Source organism: Cataglyphis hispanica, chromosome 7 (assembly GCF_021464435.1).
Source record: "Cataglyphis hispanica isolate Lineage 1 chromosome 7, ULB_Chis1_1.0, whole genome shotgun sequence".
Taxonomy (NCBI): Eukaryota; Metazoa; Arthropoda; class Insecta; order Hymenoptera; family Formicidae; genus Cataglyphis; species Cataglyphis hispanica.
The window spans coordinates 6,667,914-6,688,629 of NC_065960.1; the positions used below are offsets into that span (position 1 = coordinate 6,667,914).

Consider the following 20,716-nt stretch of genomic DNA (forward strand, 5'->3'; position numbering starts at 1 on the left):
TATGCGCTAACAAAATCTTTATCACCGATACGGTTTCTCAGTTGATTCACATATATATTCGCACGTTTATGTTTTGCAGGCATGAAGCCCGAGACATTGTCAGACATGCGGTCGGAGCCGGCGAGCAGGATGCGGTCCTGTTCACGGGTCAAGGCACCGCCGCCGCCCTTCGCACACTTTTACGACACCTCGATCTCTCGAAATCCATCGTGGTCTTCGTGGGCCCGTTCGAGCATCACGCCAACCTGAGGCCTTGGCGCGAGCTCGATGTCAAGGTAGGACAGCCAGTGGATAAATTTCCGTGAAAAAGTCAAGCGGCGCTGATTCGAGCGCCAGATAAAGGGGGAGCGGGCGATAAAACGTGCGACAGAGAAGCGCATCGTTAAAACGGGGCGTGATACGGAGAGATGTGCGTGAGCGATCGAATTGTGCGCAACGAACGCGACGTAGCCAGCTCGACTTTTGGCAGCACGCCATTTACGCTCACGCGAGAGCGGCCATTCTACCTTCTTATCGCGACCTTATACATTGCTTCATTCTTCTTTTATTATCCGACACCCTTTGAAGATTGATGAATTTAATCGTTAATAGAGTAATAATCTATAAACTTACACAAGTATATAAATATTGTTTAAACGGCCCGACTTGTCAACTCCGTCGAGGAATCTGTCCCTAACATATTTCGCAGTAACCTTGTGTGGGAAACATTCCCTATAAATATTTTCAAGGCACGATAATTTTCAAATAGCCTTTAGCTTAAAATAGTTTAGATTGATGCTTGATCGTTTTTTTTTAACCATCTAATTGCGGGCATACTTGTCGCGTTATTGTCGCGGCGAGTCGTTCATAGAATCAATTAAACCGCTTTACAGATAGTACGAGTTTCCGAGACCCGGGAGGGCTTCCTAGATCTGAATGATCTCGAACGAGGACTGACTAGAATGCGGAGCGAGGGCGTTGCGCAAATGATTGGATGCTTCAGCGCTGCCAGTTGCATAACGGGGGTTTTGGCAGATGACGTCGCCACGACCCTTTTGCTGCATCAATACGGCGCGCTTAGCGTGTGGGATTACACCACTGCAGGTAATGAACGGGGGATAAAGGAAAACCGGTTGCAAGTCGATCCGATGTGATTAGCCACCGTAATATGACCTCAAATGCGAGGTATGACGAGAAAGAAAAACAAGGAACTAATTAATTAACTGGTTGCAAAAACTCAACAGATACTCTTCGGTATCATCGTTTCATGTTAATTTCGGTGTAAAAAGTTTTAAAGTCTTTGCCCGAGGCGTCGATTCATCGTGTATAAATTATGTGTTTCGCCATATAGGCCATTTGAAAATGTAAATATATCTCTGTACAATTAAAATAATTCAGATATTATTATTGATGACATAATATGCTTTTTATGTAAGCGCGCTCTCGTGTTACGTAACGAATGCGATAGGCGGTTTGATATCGGAGTGGAAGCGCTCGACGACGAGCCAACCATCAACATTATTCTACCGTGTTTCCAGCGCCCTATATTCAAATCGACATGAATCCACATTTACCCGGAGTCGGGGAGACCGCGGTCCACAAGGACGCCATCATTTTCGCGGGTCACAAATTCATTGGCGGCGTGCAATCGCCCGGTATACTCGTGACCAAACGCTGGCTTCTGCGAGACGATGTCGAAGCAGAGGACATGAGGGACTCCCATCGTTATCATCGTGATCCCGAGCTGCGAGAGGAGAGCGGTACCGCTGGTGTGGTCGAGAGCATCAGATGTGGACTGGCGGTGCAGCTGAAAGAGAACGTCACGCCGAGAGCGATTGTCGCTCGGCAGGATAAGATTTCTAGGTGAGCGATCGCTTCATTGAGGCCATGTTTAACAGCGCGGTTGTTGCATGATCGAAATTGCTGCGGATTATGCAAGATAGCGCTCATTTTTTTCGTACTGTCCAGGAAACAAATCAATGCTGGTCGTTTCGAATAATAATTTTCTTGCCGCAAATGTCTTCCTGTTTGCGAGCAAGAACGACTATCATAGAAAGCGTCAAAGAATGCTTGGTGCTCTCTTTTTCATTTACAGATTATAATTTTCTTTCTTTCGAAGAGCTTCTTTTGCTCAAATCCAACAAACCTAAGATATTATGAATATAAATACGCCTATAGCATTTTATACAGATACAAATTTTATTATTATAGTAGATGTGGTAAAGTTTGGTATTATCGCAGTTTTTGTTGAAAAATGAACCTCTTTCTTTCAGCAAAGTTTCTAGATATTTTCAGAAAGTTTTTGAAATGTCCCATTTTTTAATATGCTGATATAGTATATTTTTTCCGATTTTTGTGTAAAAAAATATGGATCATTCTATTATAACTTATTTGAATATATTTATATTTTTATAATGAAACACTCGAAGAAATTTTATTTGAGTTAATAAGACAATTTAGTAAAACAAATTTCTTTACGGCAACGAAACGTTTTGGTATAAGCAATACGGATGTTTATTATAATATGTAATTTCTTCTTATTATATATTCCATATTCAACCACCATGAAGTATTCTCACGAATATTTCGACATGCTCATGCCTTTAGGGAAGTATCGTACTGAATATCTCAATGCGTAATTTTTTTAAGATCTAACAAATTTCTCGTATAAAAACTCGTTTTCTATTTTCTTAAATTACTCACTGATACGTATTGCATATTTAATAAGAAAGAAGTAGATGATAATTTTTATAATATTACTAATTAAATCTTTGCAACAAGGATGACTTGATCGAAAAATAAGGATATATGGAAAGTGATGCATTTCCAGAAATTTTGCCAAAAGAAAAAGGTGTTTGTTATTTTGACAAGGCGTACGATAGTAGTTTGTATTGTATGAAACATCCTGTATACGTAATCAAAAAGATCTAAACTTTTTTGAATTCGTTAATTATCTTTGCATACAGTTACACGGTATGTGAATAGCTATGCGCAATATTGAATAATTATCGCTTTCTCTTTCCAGGCAAGTTTTATCCCACGTGCGTACAATCCCGGAATTGATTCTACTCGGCAGCTCGTCGCAGAACGTGAAGCGACTGCCCATTTTCTCTTTCATGGTACGCCATCCTCGCGGCACATTTCTACACCATAACTTTGTTTGTGCCGTCCTGAACGATGTCTTCGGTATTCAGGCGCGAGGAGGATGCGCTTGCGCGGGACGTTATGCTCACGATCTCATGGGAATCGACCGGGAGCTTGCCAAGGAATACGAAACCATTCTATTGGAAGGGTAAGTCTCGATTTTTTTTTATTGGAATAAATAACCATTTATTCGAAATCTATTTATTTCCGGTATCAGTTCCCTCTGCTGTAAATACACTAACAATATCTTTATTCTCACAAATAAACGTAAGGATTATCAGAAATCTGAATTAATTATTATTATACATATTTCGATTTCAATGATTAATGCTTTCATCGCTTCGTATTGAATTATACCGCGGCACATGTGAAAAATTACGTACATCATATAGACTGACAATGCAGAAAGTAAATTGTCTATTAAACACGAATGTAATTTCGCGTAATAGACACGCGTAGAAATAGACGTTACGTCAAACGGGCGGCAAATCGCCATGTCTATCTTGGCGCAAGACTCTATTTTTGATAAAAGTATCGTGCACATTGTGCAGAGAGTTTAATACACACTGTTTTATTTTAGACAACGCAACGGCACCGAGGAGACCACCGCGGAGGGTCTTAGGCCAGGCTTCGCCAGGCTATCTTTTCCCTATTTTATGACCGAGGCGGAAGTTGCCTTCGTGTTGGAAGCTCTCAAGATGGTGGCCACTGAGGGCTGGAAGTTGTTACCGCAATACGTGCTGAATCCCGATACCGGCGAATGGCGGCATCATACTAATAGCGTCTTCAAGGAACGCAAATGGTTGGGCTCGATCAGATACACGGACGGTAAAATGAGCGCCACGGAGAGGCGAGTTTCCGGTTCCGGCATCTTTCCGCAGACTTACGGCGATTGCCTACAAACCGCCCGCAACATCTTCAACCGCGCGCGTAAAATGGCGCAACGATATCCGCTGCAAATTGACAAGAGTTTTAATTTCGTGTGCCAGCGTATGGAAGCATTGCGTTGGTTTATGCTACCGAGCGAGGCGCAGGATCTTCTTTTGGGAAATTCACAAAACGTCAAACAAGACGTACCGTTCAATCCGTTGTTAGCCTGGAACAGGTTTAGCCGCACGAATGCCGTGGCGTGTCATGACAGTTTGGTGAATTGTTTAACGCTGACCAACGGCATCAGACGTTTGAACAGCGACATTCCGCGCACGGGTAATGTGCCCATCTCGTCAACCTCACCGCGACATCGTAGTCTACCGGCGCTGAGCACGGTTAGGCGAGCCATGATCGCGACTACAATCGAACTGAATCAACCATCGTCATCGAGTAATAGTGAAGAAGAGAGCTCAAATCAAAATGAACACGGCAATTTCTTCGGTGGGCAACGATCACCCGCCACGTGTCCGAATTCACCAATGCCAGTCAGATTCGCGGTGGGCGAGGCCGTGACTACCTCGGTTTTGGGATCGATATCCCGTACTGCCGTTCAACCGACAAAGGAGCAGAGGGGATTGATAGACGCGGCCAATGTCGGACGCGCTAGATGCAATTCTCTGGGGAGCACTACCGACGGATGTAACGTTCCGGGAAATCGCGCTGGTACCGTATCAGCGTCCTCGCCGATTCCGGCGCTTCCCTTGAGCCCGCAGACTTTGACTAGTTTGGGATTGAGTACAACAAACGTTTCATCGAAGCATAGACGTCTTCATTGTAGTTGCAGCAGTCAGACGGAGCTGAACTCTCTGGAACTGGATTCTGCTGGCAGCCCGAGTCATTCGATTTCCTCCTTGAACTATAGTCATAATCCGGCATCACCACCGTCTTCATATTCATCGACCAGCGATTATACCGAAAGATTGGTAGGCGGTGGTAGATTGTCACCTATTTCTACGAGTCAGAAATCCGAGGATGATCTGAGTGCGTATGTAAAGGAAATGACCAAGGAATTAGCAACGGAAATCAAATCGGAAATCCGGGAAGTTATTTCCAAAGTTGATGACGCTCTGTCGGAGACAAATACATCCGAAAATACACCGCAACATCATTCGCGAGCTCATAGCATGGTTAATCAAATATTTGTGGAAGATAAACAGCAATCGAGGCATGACTCATTTACAGCCAGTGACATTGCTGAATATTTGATGGAATTCTCAAAAGAAATGGCGAGCGAAGTTAAATCTGAGATAAGGTATTTTATTGTTATTAATAAAAAAAAAATTAAAAATGTTATATAATATTATAATACATTATTTTTATTATATTTTATGAATTTTTTGTGAACAGGTGCATGGTGAACGCTGTTGATGGACTTCACAGATATTCGCCTGACGCTTCCACTTCTGATGTTTCCTCAAACGGATGCGGTTCACCCGATCGAGGAAGAGTCATACTTCCATCCCCGCGTCTTTCAAGCTCCAGAAAAAGTGGTCCGATCGAGATTACCAGCAAGGTCGGCGAACTATCGCAGCAAGAAAGCAAGATGTCTAGTGAATGTTCTTCGGATGAAACGGTCATCTATGTGATGAAGCCATCCGAGAACGAGCAAATGGTGCGCAATTCGAAGACCGAGGATGAAGAAGTGGAAAACGATGTGGATGATTATGTAGATGACGATCCACAGGAAGGACGTGGCGGCCTCGATATTGGCGACGCCCGGAAAATCCTACCGAAGATCTACTCGGCTGTGAATTCAGTTAGTTCTCAAGATAGCGGTATAAATCTGTCTTTTCACGAGAGCGATAAATCGATAGATTCATTGGATCTAAAACGAAGTAGCAGCGCTGAATCTAATTCCGCCAACAGTCACGGACGAAAGCCTAGGACTACGTCGATGATGAGTTTATCAACTAAAAGTGGCAATAAACAGCACGCGCGCCAAAACGATAATCTTTCGGAAGACGAGGAATGCACGGGCGATTTGAGAGAGGAAGAGGGCGATGGCCAAGAGAATAATTTTGAGGACAATGAATCAAGACTCGAATTTCCGCGAACCCAATGGCATTGCCCACCGAAAAATATCTGGAAACCTGCGGTGGAAGCTATGCAGGAATTTGATATGATCCGAGACAACGATAGGGTCCTAGTTTGTCTGTCGACGAGCGGCAAGGACTCACTGTCCCTTCTGCATACTCTGCATCAGTACAGATTTTATGCCAGATCGAAGGGAATTGACTTTGAAATTGGCGCGGCTACTATTGACACAGGTGGTTCTGACCCCTTGGAAATGATGAGTTATTTGAAAGCCCTGGACGTACCTTATTTTTATGAGGAACAAGTGACAGACTCGACTAACACTAATCTTGACAATTCATTGGACGCCAGTATCGCTAGTGGCACTTGTAGTTTTTGCAATAGATCGGTCAGAACGCAATTGTATTCTGTGGCAAAACGAAACGGATATAATGTGCTGGCGCTCGGTCAACACTTGGACGATCTCACGGAGAGTTTCCTCATCTCGGTATTACACGGTGGCATATTGAAAACTATGAAAGCTCATTACTATATACGCCGAGAAAATCTCAGAGTCGTTCGACCATTCATCTATGTACGGGAAAAGGCGTTAAGGCAGTTTGCTGAAAGTAAAAAACTTCCGATCTTGCAGGATTTAAAAACTTTATCTGAGGTAAAGTTCAAGTATATTTTAGAAATGTTTTTAAAGCAGCAAAATATATATAGCCGCGAGTCGTAGATAAACGCGTATTTTTTAATTTAATTATAACGGTTAAAAAATTAGTATCGCACAGTTATGCAAATAATTATATTTGTTGATTATAATTGATTTTTGTTTTCCCTCATATATTACAGAAACAAAATAGAAGAAAGGAGTTGATGCTCCAACAGGAACGCGCGTATCCTCGACTGCATTGGTCCGTACGCACGGCTCTGCGGCCCTTGATAACCGCTCACGGGCAAATCACCACTTTCGATTTGACCTGCGGTGGCAACGGCAGTAATAATACCGTCAACAGTCCGAATAGTGGCACCAGCAGTACTTGTAGCAGCACAAACGGCGGTAGTAATAGTAATGGTAGCAGTAGTAATCAACAGAAGCGACATCGGAGAACCAAGACGAACAATTCCATGGCGACTACCTTCTCATCTCAACAGACCGACGAGAACGACGAAACCGACGAAGAGCCTGTACTCTGAGGCGGGTCCGTCGCGAGATGGGATCCTGATCATCGCGCGGTCTCATCTTCGCGTCCTCGTCGCAGATGTCCGACATCGACATTTGCTCTCGTTAGAAGAAGGCGATTGCGCTTTGCAGCCGCGGTCGCTGCCGCTAAAGCCAACGATCAAAAACGCGTCGAGCACGGTAATTGAGACGATGGGGAAGAAAGCATTTAAATGCAGCGATTTTGCGAAGGAAATTTGAAGAATGTTCCCCTCTGTGGTTCCTTAACATTATTCGCGTGTGTAATCCTTGCACGTAGCGCAAAAATCTTGACGAAATGACTCGCCGCATCAATAATTGAAAAGTGAAATCATTACAGTGAATAACCGTCTTACTTACTTGAGAAAAATGACTATTATCGAGTTAATGATGATTTTGGATACGAACAGTTGTTTTCCAAAAATTAGACGAACATTTTTCAGAGGAAAAGAGGAAAATAAGAAATGCGGCCGGCAGAATGTTATTTATTTAAATAACGATAATGTAAGGACAATGTAAACATAAGTCCTCTTTTGTGTTTACAATGAATAAGAAATTTATTTGCTTATGGATATTTAAGCGTATCGGCAGCTGTTTTACGCGGAGATACGATACAATGATAATTGATCGATGAACCGATAAGGAACACAATAATCGACGGTGCACCGTTATATCATGTCACGTCGATTGTTTGCAAGGGACGATAAATAGGTCGTCGCGTATACGACGTATTAAGGGACGCAGTACGCTTGAGAGATGCGATAAGCGATAGCTGCTTAATATTGAGACAGATATTATGTGTTATATATCTTATAGAGAAGAAGTCATGCAGCAGGGAGACCGGGAATAGTTGCGTGAGAGAGCCAAAACCTCCACCGATCCTACGAAAAAGATCGTTCCACGACACAATTATATCTTTTTTATATACATATACATCTTTTTTATTTGATATGTCGTCGCCTTGGCATCCTGCTAATAATTAAGATCATTGAGATTTTGTGATAGAGAAATATTGTGAGATGTCACTCTTTCGATCTTTTTTAATGTCTTTTTCTAACGCGCATTTTCGATGGTATTTCGATGATATTTTTGACTTTCTCGATGGTATGACTTTGATGGACGTCATTTTTTGCGGTCAAAAAAATGCGTCCTTCAGATGATCTGTCGGGAAAATTTGCCGATTTGCGGAACGTCATTTCAGGTGAATTGGATGCGATGTTATTTGTTAAATCGGTTAATTCGCTTTCGAGAAACACAATCGCTCGAATAAATTTCAGTTCTCGAAATAGAAATGCGAAAGAACCACATCGAGAGGTAAAGGTTTTGACGAATTCTCACCTGCATGAACTTCGAGAAAAAAGTACTCACGCACTCATGCGTAAGGAATTAACGTATACATTTTTTTGTGAATAAAACGTATTAAGACATTGGAGATTATCTAAATATTTTCATATAACAAAAAAAATTTATTAAGAGGTGTATTAAAATTACGATGACAATTAAGAAATGATGGAAAAAAATTAGTGTCTTACTTTCCGTGATTTGGTGCGATAAATACGAGAGGCTTGTAATTATATTAATTTAAGAATTTGTTAGAAGAGAGACAAGTCTATCGTATCTATCGGACAAATATTTAGATGGCGATCTCCAATGTTTTAGACTGCAAAACGAAGGCTGTTTCTTTTTAACTGGTATCACCGACAACGCGACACAATAAAACTACGCTTCTTTTTCAACGTAAGTTTGTTTATCTGCGATGCAGCTCGATCTACGCTATGATCGATAAGTTAAGTTTCGATAAAAAAAAAAAAAAATGACAGCGAATGATGGACGAGTTGCAAATAAGAGTCCAGTTATATTGGCGGTTTCTTGAAAAATCTAATAACGTGATAGATCGTTGCGTCCTACGCTTCAATAAAAAATATCAAGCAAGTAAAATAAAATGCTAAATCTTCGAGAAATAAGAAAAAAATTAAATTAATTTTGATCGAAGGTGTACCAAATTACTCTAATGTTTTGTCTAACGATAACAAAGACATGATTGCACCAATAGTTCAGGAATCAATTAATCGGATGAATGATTCTTTTAGATTATAGAAATCTGTCTATTAGATAGACAAAGCGATAAAATTCGATTAATACGTATCATTGCTAATCGGCATGATGCGGCTTAAATCATGCAATAAAATGTGTGTAAAAAAGATTTCTAAAGGATTATTCGCAGGGTACTTAAATCAGCACACATATAATGATAGAGGATAAATTATGTTACGTTGGAAGAGAAGCACATGTAATTTGGACCATGTAAATGCCAGTTGACAATGAATCAGCCGGATGACAGTTTAAGGAAACTGAATAGTTTAAGGAAAGTGAATAGTCCAAGAAAAACTAATATCAAGATTTGTGAAAAGACATCTGATAATATATACATATACATAATTCATAAGCCGATAGGCACCAATCGATTATGATACTTATAGCAGCAGTGATCTTATGTTGTTCACTTCTTCTCTCATGTTCGGCTGTTGTATGCTCGCTAATTGTTAGGATTATAAGTAAGATTTAAGACTTGTAGAGATCGCATGTACAACAACATACGCAATGTAGACAATGATCATACAAAATAATACGTACGTACCGTTTGTGTCGTACTCAGTTTTTTAAAGCGTTTGTTTATTCGTTTGTTCGTTCGTTCATTCATTCGTTTATTGAATCGATGATGATAAAAGGCGAAATTAACAACCAAATGCGATAAGCGAAAAGGAAGTCTTGATCTATATGAATCATTGCGAATAGATATTCTCATATTTTCCGAGTTACGAAAGGGACATTGTTACTGTAAAGATATGTAAGTTTATTTATCTCTAATAAAAATGAACGTTTAAGAAAAAAAGTATATTTTTCTTATGTACTAATAATCCATTAATTTATTAATTAAAATCAAGATTTCAAGAGAATCACGATTTCAGGAATTTTTAGAGTTTTATATCTGTTAGCGTGTGAATTGAAAAGATTTAGAACCCTCGAAAATATCAGAACATAATCAGCAAAGAGATGAAAAAACAAATTAAAATTCCGAGACAGAATCGCGTCAATTGCAAGAATTTTTAATATTTTAAATCTGGTAATTTAAATTGGAAAAATTTAATTCTCGAAAATTGGAAAAGTATAGAACAAAATAAGTAAAAAAAGTCGCACATACTAAATTTCTAAGAATCGCGATTCCAAGTATTCCTAGAATTTCAAATCTGCCACTTTGATTCGGGAAAAATTAAACTCTCGGAAATTGGAAAAGTATCAGGAGAAAATATAATAAGTAAAGAGATGGCACAAACTAAAATTCGAAGAATTACAATCCCAAAAATTCCTACAATTTTAAAATCTGACAATTAGATCTGAGAAAAATTAAATTCGTGAAAATCGGAAAGCATAATCAGTAAAGAGAAAACACGCGAATCATGTTTATAAGAATTTTAATTCTGAAGGCACTGCTTTAGGAAATGGATTGAAAGGAATTAAATTAATTCTACAAAATGTTTTTTAGCGATTTATTAAATCCTTTAAAATATTTTAAACAGCGTGCAGCTTTGTTATTGGCGTAACAGTGATATAGTCGTTTAAGGTACATAATACGAGGCCCGACGAGAGCAAAGCGAGCGAAGATCGACATAAGATTCGCTCGCTTGTCCGGCTTGGACACCGATAATTTCAGGCGACCATTTCCAAGAGGGATCGTGGAAGGTTCATCGATTTGATACGATTATGCAAATCAGCGGGATTGCTCGAGCGACGCGATCTTTTGATCTCCTTTTTCCTCTCGCTCGGCGATCGCGCCATCGCGACGCATACATCGGCGCGATTTGTTGAGAATAGTGCGGTGCGTGTTTTATCCCTTTCTTAAGATTATTAAGATTATTTTAAATGGAATATAACATTATCTAGTGTTAGACGCGAGAGTAAAATCGAGAAAAAGTCCACAGATGGAGACGGAATTTATGATCTAGTCGATTTTATATCTTAAAGAGTCGCCGAGTGCGGCATCGAAAGACTCGGAAAAAGATAGAGCCGGCGAGAAACGGTGCCGTCTCTAATATCGAAGCAATATAGAATCGAAAATACGTGCGAAATGAATAATTTATTTCAACTAGGTTAACATCTCGCACTTAATGCTTGCTTTTCGTGACGTGAGAGATTATCTCATACCCAACTCATTCATTGGCTTGACACGAGCTGCACTTCGTTTCGAGATGAAAGTCACCATAGCCGACCGCTGATGATTTATCCATAGTTTTAACACATATGGCACGTCGCCAGAAACGCTTATCGTTGTCTAGCTTGGCAAAATCTCATCAAGAGATTCGTTATCAACTGACTCATAATTATCTGGCGTTAATTTTATCAGCGATTTGTTAAATGTGTCAAGAAACGCTCCTTGTAATCTTATATTTTTGTATTCATTCATTCAATTTACGGTGCAATCAAAATTTTTATTTGATTTAATATTTTAAAATTAATCAGTTTTCTCAAATAAATCTATTAATCTTTTTAATTAATATGTCACATTTTTTTAACTTCGTTATAATTTTTGGGATTATAATTTACAATTCATATTGTGCTCATTTATCAGCAGACGGCTTATAATAACTAGTAGTCAAATAAATAAAGTTTCACGAACTACATTGAATCATGACATTTGTGATTTATCAAGAATCCCCCGTTCGAGGGAAGGTCAATTCGTATCTGACGCATTTAATATACATCAATAATGCAAATTCGTGTTGTATTCGCGATAATTTGCAGATAATATAGCTCAGTGCAGATTATTTTACCTATTCACGATGCATTTAGCAAGACTTTCGCATTCCAGCGTTAGAATTTGATTAGAAATTGGAGAAGAAGGATGAGAACTAATAAAACGTAAACGGATTCGCGTAGTCAAAGTTGAGCCGCGTTTCGTTTGTGGAGGCGCAATCGCACGCGATTCGAATTGCAAACGTGAGAGAAGGGATATTTTGTGCAAGTCGAGAAATTGCACATCGTTTTTGTCTGATCTGACTTATCTAACAAAGAGATGAGGATAAACGTGATCTTAGAACAGCGGCGATTGCAGCTCTTCTTCGTCGTCTTCTTCGTCTTCGTCGATTCCCGGCTCGCCGAGAGCATGAACGAATTCTGAAGAATTAAAAAAATATTAAATAGATATTAAGTATTAAATATAATAACATTTTTTCGTCATGGATTTATTTTTATAATAAAGAGAAGAGAGGAATAAAAAGAGATGTATTTTTTTCCTTTTTTTCTACTTCTTGCGTAGTTCTTAAACAGCTTTTATCATTTTATACTTTCCTCGAAAGAGAATTATATTTTCTTTTTATTTTAGATATAAGTACATCGATCATCTTACGGATGGACCATGCTCGAGAATAGAAATTGAAATTTCTGTTTCACTGTTGTATTTATTACCGCATTTTCTTTACGAGAGAAGCTGTAATATAATGCAAAAGAAATCTTACCATAGAAATCAATTCGACCATCCCCATCCACATCCACTTCCTTAATCATGTCTTCGACTGAAAGTAAAACAAAAGCTTCTTATATCACGCAGGTTATTTTTATTTTCGGAATTACTGAACCACTGAATGAGAATTGTTGTTATGGGAAGGAACTTAGAGATATTTACTGCGAGGTATATAATTGAGCGAACTTTTGCGTATTTCTATATTTTAAAAAAATGTGCGTGTTTTCGATGTGAATTCAAGCAAGCATTCCTGTGTCGACTTCTCGCACAAAAATCCATATATATTTTCTTGCAATAATTCAATTAATATATCTTTGCCGCGTTCCAGCAATGAGGATTAATTCGTATCACGAGTGCCGTCATCGATGCCGAAAGAAAGATATTGCCGATATATACCCGCATTATTTCCACGCAGAATTTATTGCTACGAAAAGGAATGAAGATGGCATTACGATCCGTTACGAAACAAGACTGGCATTCGAAGACTTTTCTTGAAATGCCTTTCTGAAATTTCCAAAATTAATTTTTACTAATAAAAAATATAATTCTTATTAATATCATCTTTATATTATTAGTCTCGAGTTTTATTATTATTATTATTTCAAGCTAATCAAGAAACTTTATCGTCGATCACGTACATATCGCTTAAAATAGATATGTAATACTCTGTATACTTAATACTCCGATAAATCCTAATGCTAAGTCATAAAATTAAAATAGCAATATATAACGTAACATAACGTTGCAACATATAACATATGTAACGTAGCGATGTACCACAGTTTACAAACTATAATTCGGCCAATTGTGGCGACTGTGACCCGAACTTTGCGCGATTTAGTTTAAATTGATTGCGGCCAATCAAGAAACTTATGTTGATCGTGCGAGATTATCAAATTACTATCGATTAATATAAGCAGGATTTTCCGAACCGATGAACATGTTTTACTTGCATTTCGACACAGAAAAATTATCTATATTTTTGTGCCTCTATCGTTCGATGTAAAGAATTAACGCGTACAATTGTTGGATACGTTGAAACTCACTCATTTTAGCTTTGCGATAATGCTAACATTTTTTGCAAAGCTATAGATTAATAATTATCAAATCATGTTTGAACAACAGTTATGTATTTTATATCACATTTTCCATATTTCTTGTTTCTCGTTCATTTTTAGAAGAACGTAATTACAAGTGTAATTACCGCTCGCGCAAGAGGGTACTGTGCGCGTTTTCTTAACAAAGGATCAATTATTTTTTTTTTTTAAATGCTCTTTTAAATATATAAACTTTTACGAGCACTTTATTCTCATCAGAGAAATTGCGCCGGGGCAGTTAAGATCTCCTGGAAGTGTTTCGCCCGAGGAAAAACGTATGCTCGAAACGTGAATCTTCTCGCTTGTATCTTCTCTAGACGTCTTATATAGTCTGTTTGTATTTTAATTAAGCGGCATGTATTCGCGAAGATTCGTATCGCGGGTCAAAATTTCATTCTCTGTCAAATGAAAAATATCTTTTGCTGTTGACAAATATGTGCTGTAGATGTATGCGCGATTCTCGTGTATTTCCATAAGCGTTATTCAATCAAGACAATTGTCATAATCGCGATTAACATCCGGCATCCGAGAGGAAACATGTTATGGTTTGCAACTAGTTGCAATCCGGATTAATGAATACATGGCAATGTGTTCGGAGAGTATCAATGTAGTAGTACAATAGCTGTACATAAATGCATGAATTCTATAAAAGCTAATTAGCGTATTATTTAATAGAATATAAATTTATAATGTATCCTGAAAGATATATGTATAAAACGTTAGCTCTGTCCAATACGCGTGAAATTTGTGGAAATCGAATTATCAGTAGTAGTTAATTGGAAATGTGTGTCTTCGAGATGATCCACGTAATTCTACGGCGATAGCCGCACAATAATCGATATTGTGGCGCGATAGGGCATTTACGATGACACGAGTGATTTCGTTGAGTTCGTTGCTTGCTTTATTTGTGCAAACACTTGATTGGCACGAGCGTGAGAGAAAAGCTGACGTTTTCACGGTAAAATAATCGTGAGGCGCAATAAAGACGCGGTCTTTAGGATTTGCGATAGGCGTGTGTCAACAAGCGAAATTCAAGTTTTGCGACTCCGTAAAATAACAAGGGCAAGTGTGCAAATAATATTCTAGAGCAAAGATAATAACTGAAAAGCAGAATTGGGGGAATGCTACATTCTCTGGAAATTCTGTTAAATATTGCGCAAGAAACGATGTATACAGCACCCTTTTATTTGATCAGACAAAATTGCAATCCGATTTATTTTCAGCTGAATTTCATGCCTCAAGTCAGGATGAAAATGGGCCATTAATTTTAGTCTCTTTTAAAATATCTTAATTAATAAGCTTTTGGAACAAAGTATCTCTAGAAATTATTGAAATTCTCAAATGCTTCTATAAAATTACAAAATCGCATTAGTTTGTTTATAAAATTATACTTGTTTTACGAATACAATCAGGATCGACGATAGTTTTTATATATTGATATCAAAAATTATTAATAATGTTAATAATAAATAAAACTTTCAATAAAATAATATATTAAACAGAAATTGATTTGAGTACCTTTACCACGAAATACGTTTTCCGAGAATCAATTGATTTTAGATAAGTCAATTTAAACGGAAATGGTCTACTTTGGCTTTTATTGCTAAAGTTTCTCTTATTAAAAGTATTTTAGAGAATATCGACGCAAGTTATATCCACATAATCACATCACGTTCATATCGCAATAGACACCATCAGTGAATACATTAATACTTACTTTCCTCCTCGGAAAGATCCTCTCCCAGACATTGCAATACCGCTCTAAGGTCCGACGCGGTGATATATCCACGATTATGTTTGTCAAACACCTGTGTGACAAATAAATATACAAAATTAATTCAAACTGTTGCTCATTTATTTTTAACTCTTTTTTGCGAAACATTATTGTAATATAAAATAAAACAAAAAACGACAAATGAAAAATTTAATTGCGTCGTTTATATCACTAACTTTTATTAACTTCGATTTCTTTGAAACGTTCGGATAGTCGCGGTTGTAGCGCGAGAGAAATCGATATTTTGTCACACCAAGTTTGTTATTGTATCTTTTCCTCCATCGCTGAATTTGTGGTGTCGCAATCATATAACGGCTTCGGGGGAAAAAGATATGACAAATATTTTTTTTTTTCTTCGCGTGGAAAATAAGCCACTCTTCGAAGAGCTTACTTTACGATTGCGTTTACAAAAATATTTCGCTCCCTTATTTCCGCTCATCATTAAGCAGGAACGTTCTAACGAGCGACGTCGACTTTTCCACAATTGCAAAAGGAAAGACGCAAAAATACGGAGGGACTACAAACGAAACATCAATCATTCTTCCTTATTATTTATTGTACGCACGACAGTATATTCTAATGGCACAATTTATTCGAAATCGAAGCAAGCAGATGCGAATCGAATCGCCCAGATTTTTCTTGAAATAGAAGTGGGATTGATGCTGTATCAGAGAATTGTTCTCTTTGAAACATTCGCGTTTGGTAGACGTTCGCTTATGTTATTGTACTCAACAGCAATGTTCCGCTTTAATGATGCTTTCATAGATTTATTTGAAGCAATGATAGAAGCATTGTCGAAATTTGTCAAATTGGCATAAGCATTGCTCACAAAATTCTTCACCTTCATTCTTCGCTTCTATGAAGCCTGAGAATCTTGTAGAAGGATTATCACAAGGACCACTTTGGCATTTAGCGTACAAGACAATATAGAAACACTTGCTATTGGAAGCAATATATTGTTCTGCACGATATTACTTGCTCGTACGAGCATAGCCAGCTTGTTTCACACGGTTTGTCTAAGTTACATTAATGAGAAGTTATTGCAAATACAGCTTAGAATGCGTCGTCGAACTACGTTTGCAATCTCCTCCTTGTTTGTCCGATATCTAGTAAAGCATCCCTTTGTTCCTTTGTAGAGGCAAAGAGGCTTACTCTAAATATCAAACTACTGCTTTACTGCGTAAAATTTAGATAAACAAGTTCGCTACATTTCGTAAAGTATTACACAGAATTTTATTTTTTCGTTCTAAGAGTCAGATTTAAAGGAGAAAAATATGAAAGGAAGAGGATTGAAAAAATAAACTAAAATATGTATAAAATCAAATTTGGATAATGTCATCAATCATATGTCATCTTGATGCAAATTATAAAAATACATTAAAAAAAAGTAACTTACTTTATTTTATAAAAAGTTATCAAAAATATCCAACACAAATTATACTTTGAAAAATTGTACGTAAAATATTAAAAATATTTATACATAATTTTAAATAAAAAACACTTTAATTAATATATTACAATTTTTATCTTAATAATCATGAAAATACATTTCTTAAAAAATTATTTTTGATGTTATATATTTTGATAACACCGTTGTCACGTGAGACGAGTTTGAGGATACAGATCTTTGAAGATTTTATAAAAGCCTAAAAAAACAGGGAATCGTAATCAATATTTCGATCTGAACAGTTGATTTTCTAAAAAACACTCTTTCCTGGATAAAAAATATTATTCTACAATTCCAATTTATTTTTTTAGGAGAACTTCAATCTTATATCACGTTGCTTTGCGCACGATCTATTTTTTTCTACATATCTTATATAAATTCAAAATTTATAGAAAACTTGCAAAAAATATATTATGAATATAAAGTATATATAACAATTTTTATAATATGTAAAGATATAAAAAATGTATAGTCTCTGTATAATTTTTTTTAACTTGTGAATTTCGTAAAGCACATGTTTCATACAGAAAAATCGGTACAATACCATAGAATCATTTTATGCTAAGTCACGAATATAATCGCACTGTATGCCTTCATTTTATGCTTATACATGTAACGCGATAACGCGAGCAAATAAATGACGAAGAATATCGCAGTGCGGCACAAAGCTAACACAACAGATAGGCAGATATTTGTCACTTTCCTCGGTAGGAATTATCCGTTTTCGACGAATGTCAGAAGAAAAAGTGCCACCTTGACAAGGAAATGTAAAATGAAACATAGGTTGGAAAAAGATGTCACAACGTATAGATCTAGTGATATCTCTTATTGCCGTTCTCGTCGGAATTTCAGAGGATTATTCCGATTATAAATACATAAAACACTATAGCATCAGCTGTCAGCTGAGAGTAATTGCAATTCTCGATTGTTCCGATTAATTAATGTTAAGGCTTATTTAAGCCGTATCATTTTCTTTAACAATCTTCAAAATTTATCAAATCATTTAATTGTTGGAATTAATTTATTGCAAATTAATTTATTGCAATTATAATTATTTAATTTAATTAACTTTAATTATCAGTTTTATCATTGATTGCAAAGTTTGAATTGTTTTACTAAAAATTACAATTTAAACATATATTTTCCCATATTTTTCCACATATGTTTAACAACAAAAATCAATATTTTTATTTGTGCTAGGAAAGTAACGATTGTTGATGTTACTAATAAAATCATACATATCATACACGTCTGAATTTTTCGGATGAACAAGACATTTGAATAGATTTACAGCACCGATTTCCATATCTCGATAGAAACGTACTATTTGCTTTTTCTCTTATCGGCCCGTTCTAGACATATACACCGGATTTGCTATTATGCGAAAATAAATCCTTCCCTTTACCCTAGTAGCACTGCCTGTACGATAAGAGTCGAAGAAGAATATCATGCAATTAATCATTCATTAGCATGCTAATACAAACTGAGAAATCTCTTAATCTTTTTCTGGAAGTGCAACAAATTGCTCGCGCAGCATCTTGCCGGCGTTATCAAAATTTCTCAGAGAATACGTTTTATTTTCCCGACTTCATTTTGAAAGTTATCCACGTCAAGTATTTGATCTTTCGCTGGAATATATCGTCAGCATTTATTCCTGCTATATGTATAATTCAGAGAAATTTTAAAGCTTGAATTATGGCACTTTCAAAACGACGAACGATTATGAATTGCTCGTAGCTTCGTAGCATTCGTATCACGAGTGTGAAAATTTCGACACATAAATGTGTACGGCTGTTCTTTCAATATCGTACAAAAGAAACTTTGGCATTATAGTCGCAACATTCACCGTCGACGTTTTCGCGGTTTGACAATCGAACTACCGTGAAAATAGCTACTACGCGCGAATCTTCAATGACTCTCTCTTGTACTTTGCAATTCGATATTGCCTGCAGCAGATACACTCGATTGCTATTGTTTGTTTTTGCACGCTTGCATTTGTTCGCAGCTATATATTGTTTTTCTCGCTCCTTTTATCTTGACGGTCATGTCACGCTGTATTTGTTGTTAGTAAACTGTTTCGCTTTTTTGTTTGCTTCAAGGGAATTGTTGTTGCGAATTTTTGAGCCATTTCATGCCATGCATATATTTTTTTTTATCTCGTATTCTCGACTTCTTTGTGTTATGAAAATGGTTTTATCTTTTTATTCGTAATGTAAAAGACTTTTCCTGAAACAATTAAATTGATAGCAAACGATGGTTACATTTGATATTTCCGGATAAATGGCTCTTGTGAAAATCATTGTTTCAATATAAAATAAATCTTTCGCAAACACACAACACTGTTTGGATATTAGATTTCATCTGATCTTGACTTCGGCGTTATTCCACAATGTAATCTCGTGTATCTCTCTCTCTTTCTCACATGAGAGAACTTCCCTTTTCTCTTCTCATGTCATAAATCTTACTATCTATTCGCTATACCCTTCAGTAGGTTGCGGTTGAATCGCCCACCCTCTTTTTACAACTGCCTTCGAGTTGCTCTTCCATTCTGACCGCTTGTTTTCCACTCTTACCTTTCTCTTCTTCATTTTTCTCCTCTTCTTCCCGTTTCACATCTTTTATCCCAGATATGACACAATCTAGCGGCGTGACGGTGGTAGTTGAATCGTGGAGATTAAAATATCGACTTTGTAACTACAATATGTCGCGTTTGACCCCAATGTCCCGATCGTTAAACACTCTAGCAAGCTGTGCAGTTTAAAGATCCGAAAGAGCTACACGGTACTGTATTTTGTTCTTAGCAAATCCTATACGAATATGGAATACAAAGTCATTTTCAAATAATGACATTTCAGAAAATTTCAAAAATTGTTTTTAAATGTTTTTAAAAATCCTGAGAATAATATAATTTAATATAAATTCGTATATTACTAATAGCTCTGCCTCTTTATTTGTAAAATAAAGTTTGCTAAGTAAAATATCCGAAAATTATCTTTTTATAAAAACAATATTATGTATACATGCAACAACTCAATAGAAATTGATGATCAAAAAACTTCAATTGGTGAACATAGTATAGTACTTAGTATATCTTTGTATAAGAGAATATAAAGCAAGCTAAAGAAAAGAAGGGGATAGAGGGTTCCTGATCCTTTAAAATTGCGAAATATTGCAATAATCCCATGCCTTTAAATTGTCAATAAAAATTTAAATGGATACGTTGTATTGTAAGCCCGATAATGGGGTATGTGTATGCGTGTGTTTAAGGGAAAACTTGAACAAACGATTTACATAATTCGCATAGATAAGAGAAAAACGGCGCCGTCACGGAGATGGTTATCTGAATGTGTGTTGAGAAAGAATTCACGACGAACAATCAAAAGACAATCTTGAACAATAAAGAGCTCCTAGAGGAAGGAATTTAATAAAATAAATTCATAATAGCTTTAGAAATGACAGATAACTAACGAAACCAACGGGAACGCGGAAATTTAATGAAGGGTAATTAGGTTGTCTGAAAATAAATAAGACGACTCTCGCATAAAGATTCACGGTAATTTAAAAAGAATCATAAATTGTACTGTACGAGAATTAATTTTTATTTGTGTAT

General features: G+C 36.9%; 2 protein-coding genes across 5 annotated transcripts in view; one reads left to right on the plus strand and one right to left on the minus strand.

Moving 5' to 3' along the window:
- Positions 1-9,573, plus strand: part of LOC126850789 (uncharacterized) — a 46,118-nt gene extending 36,545 nt beyond the window's left edge. The window contains exons 3-9 of the mRNA XM_050594104.1: positions 80-275; positions 873-1,083; positions 1,518-1,842; positions 3,005-3,271; positions 3,704-5,305; positions 5,401-6,739; positions 6,922-9,573. Of these exons, the coding sequence (XP_050450061.1) occupies positions 80-275; positions 873-1,083; positions 1,518-1,842; positions 3,005-3,271; positions 3,704-5,305; positions 5,401-6,739; positions 6,922-7,266 (4,285 nt within the window). The 3' untranslated portion in view covers positions 7,267-9,573. The remainder of the gene's footprint in view (positions 1-79; positions 276-872; positions 1,084-1,517; positions 1,843-3,004; positions 3,272-3,703; positions 5,306-5,400; positions 6,740-6,921) is intronic.
- Positions 9,429-20,716, minus strand: part of LOC126850850 (calmodulin-A-like) — a 58,533-nt gene continuing 47,245 nt past the window's right edge. For all 4 annotated transcript variants that reach the window (XM_050594247.1, XM_050594245.1, XM_050594246.1 and 1 more), the window contains 3 exons: positions 15,603-15,693; positions 12,784-12,840; positions 9,429-12,442 (listed from right to left, as the gene is read on the minus strand). In XM_050594247.1, the coding sequence (XP_050450204.1) occupies positions 12,360-12,442; positions 12,784-12,840; positions 15,603-15,693 (231 nt within the window). In that variant the 3' untranslated portion in view covers positions 9,429-12,359. The remainder of the gene's footprint in view (positions 12,443-12,783; positions 12,841-15,602; positions 15,694-20,716) is intronic.